The following is a 13,116-nucleotide window of genomic DNA, read 5'->3' as shown; positions in this document are numbered from 1 at the left end:
GTAAACAAAAACAAATCCTACAAAATTGGGGGGGGGAGCTTTGCAACAGTAAATAGGGAGTGACCAGGAAAAAAAAGCAATAGATGCAATCTACAAAGACTTCTGCAAAGCTTTTGACTCAGTAGTACATGATAAACTTCTCCTAAAACTAAAATCCTACGGCATTTCAGGACCCCTTCACAATTGGATAAATGCCTTCCTGTCAAACAGACAAAAAGTGGTCAAAATTGGCAATGCTCTATCAAATCCTGTTCCTGTCAAAAGTGGTGTTCCCCAAGGCAGCGTTCTTGGACCAACGCTCTTCATACTATACATAAATGATCTCTGTGACCTTATCTCAAGTTATTGTGTTCTCTTTGCTGATGATGTCAAACTATTTAACACCACCAACAATACTTCTACCCTTCAAAAAGACCTTGACTTTGTATCCGATTGGTCTAAAACTTGGCAACTCCAAATCTCAACCAGCAAATGCTCAGTCTTACATATTGGGAAAAAGAACCCTAACACTAAGTACAAGCTTGATGGACATTACCTTACAGATGACCCCCACCCTGTTAAAGACCTTGGAGTTTTCATATCAAATGATCTAAGTGCCAAAGCCCATTGCAACTACATAGCAAAAAAGGCTCTAAGAGTTGTAAACCTAATTTTATGCAGCTTCTTTTCCAAAAACTCTACACTACTAACCAGAGCATACAAAACATTTGCTAGACCTATTCTTGAATACAGCTCATCTGTCTGGAACCCATACCACATCTCTGACATTAATACAATTGAACGCGCCCAGAAATATTTTACAAGAAGAGTTCTCCGCTCCTCTGAAAACAACAAAATACTTTATACCACCAGACTTGAAATCCTGGGATTAGAAAATTTAGAACTCCGCCGACTCCGACAAGATCTGTGTTTAACACACAGAATCATCTATTGCAATGTCCTTCCTGTTAAAGACTACTTCAGCTTCAATTGCAATAATACAAGAACAAACAATAGATTCAAACTTAATGTTAACCGCTTCAATCTTGATTACAGAAAATATGACTTCTGTAACAGAATTGTTAACGCTTGGAACGCACTACCTGACTGTGGTCTCTTCTCAAAATCCCAAAAACTTCAACCAAAAACTGTCTACTATTAACCTCACCCCATTCCTAAGAGGTCTGTAAGGGGCGTGCATAAGAGCACAAAAGTGCCTACCGTTCCTGCCCTATTGTTCCCTTTCTTTATATCAAATTAATATAGTTGTTGCATACTTTTGCTTATATATTATGTTTGTGTTTGTGACAAAAAAAAAAAAAGAGGGATCCAAGATCCGGACAGATTAGACCCTTCTATCCAGCCCTTTGAACCTAGGAAAGGAAGTGGGAGCAATCACTTTTTAAAGAACAAGGGACTTTCATGCTTTCTTACTCCTAACCTAGAATTTCAGGTCTTCCGACGGTGCACCCATCACCGTTGTAACTGAGTCCATCCACCTTGCTGCTTGTCGTCCTCTTCTCTTTCCTTCTATTTTCTCCAGCATTAGCCTAAAGTTGCCTCCTTTGTGCTGGAGTTGCGAGGAGTTACAGATTGCAGCGAATTGCTGCTGTGCGGGGGGCGCTTCCCGCCAGTCGGCGCGGCGTGGCTGCCCCAGATTAGGGACTCCATCCCCATGACCTTTGCTCCACCCCCCCTCCCCGTAATCTGCATAGAGGAATGACAGGCATTTGGCTGAACAGGAACAGTTTGAGTTGGGCTGCGGCGGCGGTAGCGGCAGCAGCAAGCAGCAGCGGGAGGAGGAGGATTTACAACTAGCTCGGCAAGAGGAGGCAGAATTTGCACGGAGGAGGCTGCTAAGATTAAGAGCGAGCGCTGGGAGAAGCTGAAATGAGTTCTCCGAAGTTTCTGTGCGAGAGGAAACCTGATCAGAGGACCAAGAGAGCCGCCTGATTGCTGGATCCCGGCCCTCCTCCAGGACGCGAGATGGGCCAGACTTCAATCTCCACTCTTTCGGCAGAGGCTAGTGGTAAGTGGAGCTGGAAATCTGGAGAAGAAGGCGATCTTTTTGGCGGATTCTCCCTTCCCCCAAGTGGGAGCTAGAGCGAGCGAGCGAGCGCTTTTGTGGCTAGAAGAGAATCCGGCGTTTATGGAAACAACATGGTCGAGGTGCCAACCTCTAATAGGCAGACCACCCTCCTTATACGCTGGGTTCTTCGCAAAAGATCCCAGCGTATAAAGGGATCTGCCTCTTGGGATCTCGGCAGGAGTTTCTCTTAAAGAAACAGCCCTTTTGTAATGTCCCTTTCCAATAAGTTCTCCTCGAAAATAGTGACTTTTGATTGTTTGTGTTCCCCTCCCCCCGAAGTTTATGTGTGACTTAATTCTTAGAGAAAGGCCCTCTTTCTGGGTTGTACTTTTCGAATTGGAACTGCGAGGTGCAAAAAAACAAACCCAAAACATTTTTATCGCCGAGATTTGTAGCACGTAAATTTTTTAAGTCCACGCCCAACTTCTCCTTTTACACGTTCTTATTTTGTTACTACGAGTGTGGTTTCCTATCATATATTTGTACTGTTTGTGTAAGTTTAGTTAGTTCTAATCCTCTTGTACACATTCGTCTTTACTTTTGAGCCACGTAAATATTTAGGTGTACTTTAATTGTTCAACTGTTGTTTTCTTCTTAGTGTGTTTTATAAAAATAAATGGATTGTTAATGAGATAGATAACATACCACAGTGGCAATGCATAAAATATTTTAATATAACACTTTTTGGATCTTCTAAAATGAAAATTATAAAAGCTAGAGAACTGTGTAGAATCTTTATGTAAGATATATGCTAAGAGTTCCTTAAATACTATATAAAACATGTTACCATTTTTGGAACATTTTACTCAATAGTATGATTTCAATTACTGATTAATATAGCATATTTTGAAATCTCAGCTTAAAGACATATGTTCCATCAGACAACCTAAATGTTTGCTCTGTTCAGAAAAGTATCCATAGTGTAAATGAATCTATGAAAGTGTATAAAACAATTCACATTATACAGAACATTATTTAAGAAAAAGCATGTTGTTTTGCTGTGCGCCATTTATTAATTCATGTCTTAATTTTTTGTAGAATACAGATGCAGTGATACTCCTAGTAATTATGAGTCAGAACAGTTAAATACTTTACAATTAGGGGATGTTTTTTCCTTCAAAAGACACTTAAAATGTAAACATTGGTAGGTCTTTGTTATATTCATAGAATAAGGGTTTAGCAGCTTAGGGTATTAGGGCTTTACAGTTATTTCACAAATTATTCCTGTTGAGTGTATTTCAGATATTTAACAGATGCAGTAGAATAGGAAATATAACTCATTCCTTCCTGTTCCTCTTCAACTTCACTGGTTCAGCAAGGTGTTAAGATCAGCTAGTGTAAATCTTAATTGTTCTCCTTAGAGCAGTAAATTTCTTGAGCTGCATAGTAAATCTTTGACAAAAGTACCCACCTGGAAAGCTTTAGGGAACAAGTAGCTGCCATTTATAAGAATTGCCCAATGGCAGTTGAAAACTTCAAAAGGAACATCTGTCTGTTATGTACTTAGGTGCTAAGAAAGTATAAAGCAAACATGTTTTCTGTTAGTGGTGATATTGTGGTATGGTGTTTTTGTATAACACATGGAATTTGTTAAACTTCCATTTGCTTGATGGCCAGTTTCAACTCAAAATTAGTATTCTGCTGCCTTCCTGGAATCGTGTAAACCAGTAATCTAGCTTATCCATGTTAGTAAAGATTTGTATGATATGCAAGTAATGCAGAATAACAAAAGTTGGAGGTCTTCTAATTCAACTCCCCTGCTCAAGCAGGAGACTCTACCATTCGACAAAATGACTCTCCAATCTTTTCTTTAAAAATCTCCAGTGATGGAGCCCTCACAATTTCTGAAGGCAAGCTGTTCCACTGACTAATTGTTCTCACTCTCAGGAAATTTCTCCTTAGTTCTAGGTTGGAGCTCTACTTGATAGGTTTCCATCCATTACTTCTTGTCTTACCCTCAGATACTTTGGAGAATAGATTAACCCACCCTTTCCTATGATAGTCCCTCCTTTAACAATTTAAAGATGTTAAAAATGCTTTCAAGAAATAATGTTAAGTGTTGAATGTTAAGACGCATAAAGCGCAAGGTAGATCTTCTTGAATTAACTCATTTTCTTTTAAAGTAAATTTTTGAGTATGTGAAGTACTGGATTTGCTTTCTCCAGCCTGGATGAACGGTTACTTGGCCATTCTGGCAGCAGTGGGTGTTGTGCAATTGCTAATGTATTATTGGATCCTGGTTCAATTCCACCCTCAGTTTCAGAAGCTTATAGGATGATGTTCAGCCAGGCACTGTCTCTCAGTTCAGCTTACTTCACAAAGCTGTTAATGTGGTGAATATGGAAGAAAGGGTAACCTTTTAACTACCTTGATCTTCTGGACAAAAAGGCAGAACATATGCTAACAAATACATTTACAACAAACCAGGATCTGTTAGTTGTTCATGTATAATGCTTTGTTGGAAGAAATGTCCATCTGGGTTCAGTTCCAAATGGGAAGAAAAACTCTGGAAACATGGAGACTTCTTGAAAAGATGGTTTAATGGTGGACAGGACCACATGGGGCTTTTGGGTCCTGGGCAAAAAAGAGCACATGGAGTGAAGAGAGGGATATATTTATATATTCTCTTAGACCCTGCCTTAGAGTTTCCTGTTCCTGCACAAGAAATGTATCCCATTGGCTGTCAGATTTCCAGAGGGCGAGGATCTTAGCTAACTTTGTAGGCTGTCTGTGTCCCAGGCCTGGTTGAATCTTGCTGGGTGATGATGTAATGGAGGGGCTTTGGACAATTCCTTTTATGGCTTAATGGCTTTGTTCTGGTTTGGATCTTGAGTGAGGGCTAATCCTATCATGTCTTTTGTGTTGTAGATAAGCTGGCCCAGCCTTTTGTCTTATAAATAACCAAAGTATCTGCTGGGGGCAGGGAGCTGGGGCTAAGTTTCTGTCTTAAAATTTCTATTTGTCTTTTAGAGGAAATATTCTGCCTTTTAATATTTCCTAGAATATTTCATTCTTTTAAGAGAGGGGTGGGTGCTAACTTCCTACAGCTCGATAGGAGGATGTTCCAAAAACCTAATTTTAATGTGATAGTCCATTTAGTCAAACATTATTAATATTTCTGAGAATTGCTAGAGTCAAAATGGCTGAAGAAAACCTTTATTTGTTACTTAGAGATCTGTGCTTAGTATGCATTATTAAACCTATAAAGAAAGCATTCAGATATTTGAAAACAGCCAAGCAGTTTCTGCTGTATGAAGAGATCCACAATTTGCTTAGTGTCTGTTCTTTTTCTATAGATGTCAGTAATTACAGCACAATCCTTTTATAAAAAATCTCTGTGTTTGGAAGGAGAGTCACAAGAATAATCAGTCATACAGGTTTAGAACTGTTTTACTAACAAAATTTTATTAGTGGTTATATATTCAGTAGCACACTTCAAAAAAATTATGATTGATTAGGAGCTACTTTAAAGCAGGGCTCTCCAACCTTGGCAACTTTAAGCCTGGTGGACTTCAACTCCCAGAGTTCCCCAGCCAGCTTTGCTTTGCTGGCTGGGGAATTCTGGGAGTTGAAGTCCGTCAGGCTTAAAGTTGCCAAGGCTGGAGACCCCTGCTTTAAAGAACATATTTTTAAAAAGTGAATTTAAGTTTCACCAAGGCAACAATATACAGTAAGATATTGCGGTCCTACAATTTACCGTTTTAGTTGTTTATTTCTCTGCATGGTTACTTTTCCATTGATCGCTGGATAGTTCGCATGCTTTTAGGACAGCGGTTCTCAACCTGTGGGTCGGGACCCCATTGGGGGTCGAATGACGATTTGCCAGGGGTCGCCTAAGACCATCGGAAATATGGGAAGTATACTTGCGAGTTGAAGAATCGCGCTCCAATGGTTGACTCCACAAGCCAGCTGCAGGCTCTTCAAATCGCTAGCCAAATTCGGCTTCAGGCGTGATCAATTAAAAAAGAGAGAAATCTTTGCTCTGATGTCTCCCTCTCAAGCCAGCTGCAATCACTCCTAATCGCTAGCCTAATATGGCTTCAGGCACGATAAACTTAATAGGGGAGGAGTCTCCGCTTTAATGCCTCCGTCCTCAAGGCAATCGCAAGCAGTTCAGATCGCTAGCCAATATGGCTTCAGGCGCGATAAATTCAAAACGAAAATAATTTTACGGTTGGGGTTGCCACATCGTGGGGAATTGTATTAAAGGGGTCGCCACATCATGGGGAATTGTATTAAAAGGGTCGCAGCACTATAAAGGTTGAGAACCACTGTTTTAGGATGCTTTCCTCCGTCTGTGTTTGTACTTTCTTTGCAAATATCAGAGTAGAGTTGTGTAGAGTATTCTTCTGTTCTGAAGCAAAGCAGATGGCTGTATTCAAAAATAAGGTGTTTTTTTGGCACTGACTGCCTGGCTCTAAAATGGTCTTTTCAGAGAAACAGCCTTGTTTGTATTTGTCTCTTGAAAAGGCTGTTTAAGAGAGTTTTCAAATTAGCTAATTGACATGTATGGTTTTTAAATAGCTGGGATTAGATAATATGTGAATGCTTTATAAATTTCCATGAATTGATTATGAGGTTTGATTGTAAAGTTAAAGTTTAGAAGTTGGAAGGGGTACCCTGTATCAATATAGAAAGACACATGATAATAATGCCACATTATATCTGATATATTTTGTATTCTTGAATTGATACAAGAGAACACTAATGGACAGTTGAGTCTTCCATCCATCGTCTCTGAAGTCTAACAATTTTGACTGCTAGTCCTATGAGCCTCTGGTGACTGATTGAAGAAGAAACAGAGCTTTCATTGAAAAATTCCATATCTATTAAGTAAGTGCCCTTCCTATATATTTCAAGGATTCTTTGCGTTGTTGAGAGCAAACCAGAGCTTCCCCCTTAAAGCTAACATTTGATAGTATATCTGGATATTCCAGTGCTATTTATCAGTAAAAAAAGGAGTTGATTTTTGTAAAAAAAAATATACACTTTACTTACACCCAAAGTCCCCTTTCTGTCACCCAAAAAGAATTCTAACCAAATAATTGTTGGATTCTCTATTATTGGCCAAAGTATTTTATTTGTCAGTGTTTTCGTATGCTGGGAAGATGGCCCTAACTATCTTGTTTCCTCTTTCCTGTGGCCAAAGAGTTTTACTCCATAGAATCCTGCTGTTTGTTGTGTTTGGCAGTCTACAAAGGCATTGTCTTAGGTCAAACATTAATGTGTGTTTAAACTAGTTTGCTCTTCAGTCTCTTGGGTTTAGGGACTTCCTGTTTATGAATGTAGGAAGAGCATTTTTCCTATGTGGCTACAGAGGAAATTGATCTTATGCTGACCAAGTTGATCTTATGCTGTCACCATCTATTACTAGTGGTTTTTTCTCTTTCAAGACATCATTTTTGAAATTATATTTTAAAGAATCCTACAAAAATGCTAATGAGAAATGGCCCCCTGATAATAATTTAGACTGACTAGCTATCCAATCTGAATTTCTCCATATTCTAGGCAACAGTTGTTCTCATGCAGAGAAGAACTCCTTGCATGAAAAGGAATGTGTCTCTAAAAAAAGGTACACATTTCTCTTTCTCTACATAGTTGAAACTCAGTTTTCATTTTGGAATGGAAACTTTCTGATAAAGAATCATGAGGTGGCTATCCCCCTACTGGTTTCCTTGGGCCTCTCAGAGCTCCTCCTTGAGGATTCAGCATCAATTTGAAAACAGCTGCATACCTCTGTTTTTCCACAGTATCAGCAGAATTGGAGAATTCTTATTTCCTGCTCATCTGCAGTGATAGTAATTTTGTGATTAATTGTTTTTTTGAGGTGCAGTGATTCCACTTCTCCATGGAAGGAACTTCAGTCTTTCTGTGGTGATTTGGCTTTGCTTCAGGTCTTGTAAGAGAAATGCTGGCTTGATGGTTTTGTAGCTCCTCAGAGGCCCAGACAGAGAACAGGTGTGAAATTGGCAAGAGTTTGGTCCGTTTCCCCCATGAAAATCAAACAGAATCAGTGAAGAAAGACAATGGGCAAAGGTCTGCTTGGCTGCTATTTGCTGCTTGCTGTATTTATTTATTTATTTATTTATAATTTAATTTCTATACCGCCCTTCTCCCGAAGGACTCAGGGCGGTTTACAGCCATATTAAAACACAAAATACAAACCGTATGGACCTTCTGAAGGAAGTGCTGGTCATCAACAGGTAGTCCTCGACGAATGACCACAGTTGAGCCGAAATTTTCCTTTGCTGAGCGAGGCAGTTGTTAACTGAGTTGAATTTGTTTTACTGACAAAGAAATAAAGGGAGACTAGTATAGATCTAATCTACTTCAAGCTATTTAGCTCTCTATTTATCCATACCCTTCTGGGATACAAACGCAGGCTACTTGCAGATTAGGTAGATGTATTAACCTCTAAGCCACGGGCTCTCTTCACTTTGTTGGCTATACCAGGGGAAAGATTACCGTATATACTCGAATATAAGCCGATCCGAGTATAAGCCGAGGTCCCCAATTTTACCCCAAAAAACTGGGGTAAACTGGGGACTCGAGTATAAGCCGAGGGAGGGAAATGAGGCAGCTACCGGTCAGGGAAAGCCTCCCTCCCTCAGCCGAGAAGGCTGGCGGCTCCCGCCCGCCCTCTCACTGCACGGCAGGGCTTCCAGCTAATGCAAAAGCCCGCCAAGTTTGCACCATCCGGTATAATGTGAAAAAGAAAAAAACTGAGTATAAGCCGTATATACTCGAATATAAGCCGATCCGAGTATAAGCGAGGGGCGTTTTCAGCACAAAACATGCTGAAAACTACCAGGGAAAGATTAAGTGTTTTTTTATCAGGGCAACCTGGTCTACCCAATTATGGGACGGAGCATACTGCTCTGCTTTTGCCTTTTAGCCCCAAATCTCATTTTAAAAACTTTTTTTTGCTACAGCTGTAACGAATCACTCTAGTTGTTAAATGAATCATGTAGTTGTTAAGCAAATCTGGTTTCCCCCATTGACTTCACTTGTCAGAAGCTGTCTGGGAAAGTTACAGATGATGATCACATGACTCCAGAACAGTCCCAACTTTTCTAAATACGTCTCAGTTGCCAAATGGCCAAATTTTGATCTGGTGACCATAGGAGTGCTACTGTGGTTGTAAGTGTAAGAAAACTGGTCACAAGTCAATGTTTTTAAGTGCTGTGGTAACCTTGGTCACAAAATGAATGGTTGTAAGTGGAGAACTACCTCTAATGGAGGGAAAGGAACAAGAGTATTTGCACAGTAAAGCAAAAATGCAAGAGCAGATTTGTGAAGCAAGACGAGTAGCTCTTCAGAGGAATCTTCAATCTTAACATGAGTTTATACTGAAGTACAGGTAGTCCTCAATTTAAGACCACAATTGAGCCTAAAATTTCTGTTGCTAAGTGAGACATTTGTTAAGTGAATTTTTCCCATTTTACGACCTTTCTTGCCACAGTTGTTAAGTGAATCACTGCAGTTGTTAAATTAGTGACATGTTTGTTAAGTGAATCTGGCCTCTCCATTGACTTTGCTTGTCAGAAAATTGCAAAATATGGTCACACTACCACAGGACACTGCAACCGTCATAAATATGAGTCAGTTGCCAAGCACCTGAATGTTGATCACATGACCATGGGGATGCTGCAATGGTCATAAGTGTGAAAAATGGTCATGTCACTTTTTTCGTGTCTTTGTAACTTTGAACGGTCAGTAAATGAACTGTTGTAAGTTGAGGACTACCTGTAGTAATAACTGAAAAACAATAAGGTGAAACTTAGCCGAAACAGATAGAGGTTCTGCGATAGTTTAACTATGTTATGTTCACCCTCTTCAGAGGTGGTTTTCATATTTCCAGCCACTATAAGGCACTTAATGATTGGCGACACAAATTGTCCATCTGACTTGGAGCACCTGTGACTGATCTCTTGAGACAGAAATAGTCTTCAGATAACCAGGCTGTGTTTGATGCATGGTACACAGTGCTCCTTTTTCAAAAATCCAGCCATTCTAGTCAGTGCAGAATATAAATACTTGAGGGAGCTAACTCAGTGGCATTTTTTGTGCCAGAGCTTTGCTATATTTATTGAGTTTAAGTTCATTTTCAGGGTCTCCTCAGTGATTTTTAAAAAAGGCTTTCAAAATACCTGCCACTCTGTATATGTGAATCTTTTTAGACCCTAAGAATTTCTGGGAAGACCAACATTTTCCAACTTAATGAGCCAAGTTAAATATACTTCAATCCTGTTACAATTCAGAATAGGCGCTTGCTGACTTAGACGGGATAAATTATAGTTAAAATATTATGGTGCAATTTTAAAAAACCCAACAATCACATACAAGACACAATAACAATAACCAAGATAAGCAAAATATAATAAGTTAAAAATAAGAAATTTAAAGGACATTTCTAAATATGTTATTTTATAATTAAAATCAAGATTTTTGAAAATTCAAAGTGCTTTGATTTGAATCAAATATATGCATTATTATTATTTAGTGTTGTATATATATTTTCAGTATGTACTGACCTTAAAAGTTCATCTATATCTTTCAGATATATGCACAGAATTTCCTAAATGCAGCCAGGAGTTACTGCTATTTTCAAATATTCAAGCTGATTGTTGACAAAATATTGTCAGATTAAGTGGGTAGATATTAGTTGAGTAAATGTAAATTCAAAATACGAACAGAACATTTTAGATAAGATAAATGATTGTGTGAGGTAATGAAATTGACCCTCACATTACTGCTGTGTGAGGTTGTGGAAATACTCAAAGTAATTCATGTTTATATTAAACAAGACCCATTTAGTGCCTCCTCTAGTACCGTAATGATACCACTACAGTGACTTGCCTAATGCTGATCAGGATTTAGCGATGAAGGACATACAGAAAACCCTGATAGATTATTGCTAATGTTTTCTAGTCCAGCGTTCTGTTTCAGAGTGGCTAGTAGAACAGTATAATAGAAGAATGCCACGAGAGCAAATGGTGTTTTTGTACTCTCAGTAGCATTTACAAGCATGCAAACTTTAATAAACTTATTCTCTATCAATTTATTGAATCTCCTTTGGAAATGTTCTGAGTTGGGTCCACCTGGTAGTAATTTCTGTGCATTTCTAGGCAGCATACGATGTCATCTTGTTGCCCTTCTTTTTTTAGATAATGTAGCGCTAAACTGAAGATATCTGTTTTATGAAAGAATGAAGATTTCTGTAAAAATCAGTTCTTTTCCAAAGATTTTTTGTATTTTTTAAAACTATTTTAAAATTAGAAAGAAAGGAAGAATTGTCCAATTAAATCCACAGAATGTATCAACCTATAATTTTATATTACCGTGTTTCCACGAAAATAAGACCTCCCCGAAAATAAGCCCGAGTGCTTATTTTCAATCCTAAAAGAAAATAAGACCCAGTCTTAATTTCGGGGAAACACGGTAAATATACTCTTACTATATGCAAAGCATGTCTGCTGAGAATAATTATTATGATGATTTTGTATTCGCATTCTGATAACAGTATAAAGGTAATCCTCAACTTATAACAGTTCCCTTAGGGACCGTTAAAAGTTACAAAGGCACTGAAAAAAGTGACTTATGACCGTTTTTCACACTTACGACCTTTGTAGCATCCCCATGATCATGTGATCAAAATTCAGATGTTTGGCAACTGACTCATGCATACGACCATGTGTCCCAAAGATATGTGATCATCTTTTGCAACCATTTGGCTAGCAAAATCAATGGGGAAGCCAGATTCACTTAACAACCATGTTAACTTGTCAACTATGGTGATTCACTTAACAACTGTGGCAAGTAAAGGTCACTTCACAAATATCTCACTCAACAACAGAAAAGTTGGGCTCCATTGTGGTTGTAACTTGAGGACTACCTGTATAAGCCTGGTAAAATGCACGATAATGTAGGTAGTCCTCAATTTACGGTAGAATAGGAACCAGAATTTCTGTGGCTAAGCATATTGGTTGTTAAGTGAGTAGTGACCAGTTTTACAACCTTTTTTGTCACTTTTGTTAAGCAAATCACTGCATTTAAAAAAATCACATTGTTGTGATTAAGTGAATCCGGCTTCAGCCATTGACTTTGCTTGTTGGAAGCCAACTGGGGACGTCGCAAATGGCGATCACATGACCTCAGGACGCTGCAACCGTCGCAAATACATGCCAGTTGCCAAGTGCCAGGATTTTGATCACGTGACTGCAAGGATGCGGCGTCAGTTGTAAGTGTGAAGAAGACCGATTGCAAATCACTTTTTTTCACTGCTGATGTAGCTTTGAACGGTTGCTATATGAATGAGGTTGCAAGTCGAGGACTACCTGTAGAATGTATATTTACAAACAACATTTTACACAATATTTCTGCTTTTCTTTTTAGTTTTCGCTTGTGTGTGTGTTAAAATGTATAGTGTTATTGTACCTGACATTTAAGAGACCCAAATTTTCCGAAAGACTCATAGGAGTTAAAATTTAAAAAATATATATCTTCCTTTGAAATGGATACAAACAACTTTGTTATGCTTCGTTCTGCTTTTAGCACGAGTACTACTCTGGTGGAAGTATTTGTCATTGTTTCCTGCATAGAGAAATGCACATAGCATGCGCTGGGGATGTGAAAGGCCCCTGACGTTTTCCTTAAGCAATGCTCTCTACTACTATGTTCGGTCTTTCTAATACTGCAGGCAGAATAACTGATGCAACTGTGCACTAGTTGGCAGACAGGAATCCCAACTGTTAGTTTTTGACAGTGAAATGACTTGTCACTTGTGCAGTTGATTTGCAGGGGAAAACAAGCAGCCAAGACCCAGGAACAGAGTTGCCTGTCTGCAGGTTATTTTTAAAAGCATTTGGGGTTCCTCAGTGCAATTTTACTGCATCTGATTTGAAGCTAGTTGAGGGGTCATGCAAAAGAGAGTGGGTGCAAAAAGGATTGAATAGAACACTTTGTCACCCATTTCTATTTAGTTACATATTTCCCATCCCTGATTATTTATACAGTTTGTCCTCAGTTAATGATAGTAATTGGGGCTA

The 13,116-nt window shown here is 38.8% G+C and overlaps 1 protein-coding gene and 1 long non-coding RNA gene across 4 annotated transcripts in view; one reads left to right on the top strand and one right to left on the bottom strand.

The window, feature by feature from the left end:
* Positions 1-1,627: 1,627 nt before the first annotated feature.
* The window catches only part of PHACTR2 (phosphatase and actin regulator 2), a 64,709-nt gene continuing 53,220 nt past the window's right edge, over positions 1,628-13,116 (top strand). For 2 of the 3 annotated variants that reach the window (XM_058170371.1, XM_058170363.1), the window contains exon 1: positions 1,628-2,008. In XM_058170371.1, coding sequence (XP_058026354.1) covers positions 1,966-2,008 — 43 coding nt within the window. In that variant the 5' untranslated portion in view covers positions 1,628-1,965. The remainder of the gene's footprint in view (positions 2,009-13,116) is intronic. The other variant, XM_058170378.1, reaches the window with a different exon arrangement.
* Positions 8,886-13,116, bottom strand: part of LOC131191853 (uncharacterized) — a 58,259-nt gene continuing 54,028 nt past the window's right edge. Inside the window, exon 4 of the long non-coding RNA XR_009153586.1 lies at positions 8,886-11,261. This is a non-coding gene — a long non-coding RNA (uncharacterized LOC131191853). The remainder of the gene's footprint in view (positions 11,262-13,116) is intronic.

The sequence above is a fragment of the Ahaetulla prasina genome, chromosome 1 (genome assembly GCF_028640845.1).
Source record: "Ahaetulla prasina isolate Xishuangbanna chromosome 1, ASM2864084v1, whole genome shotgun sequence".
NCBI lineage: Eukaryota > Metazoa > Chordata > Lepidosauria > Squamata > Colubridae > Ahaetulla > Ahaetulla prasina.
This window is presented reverse-complemented; position numbering and strand designations above follow the sequence as displayed.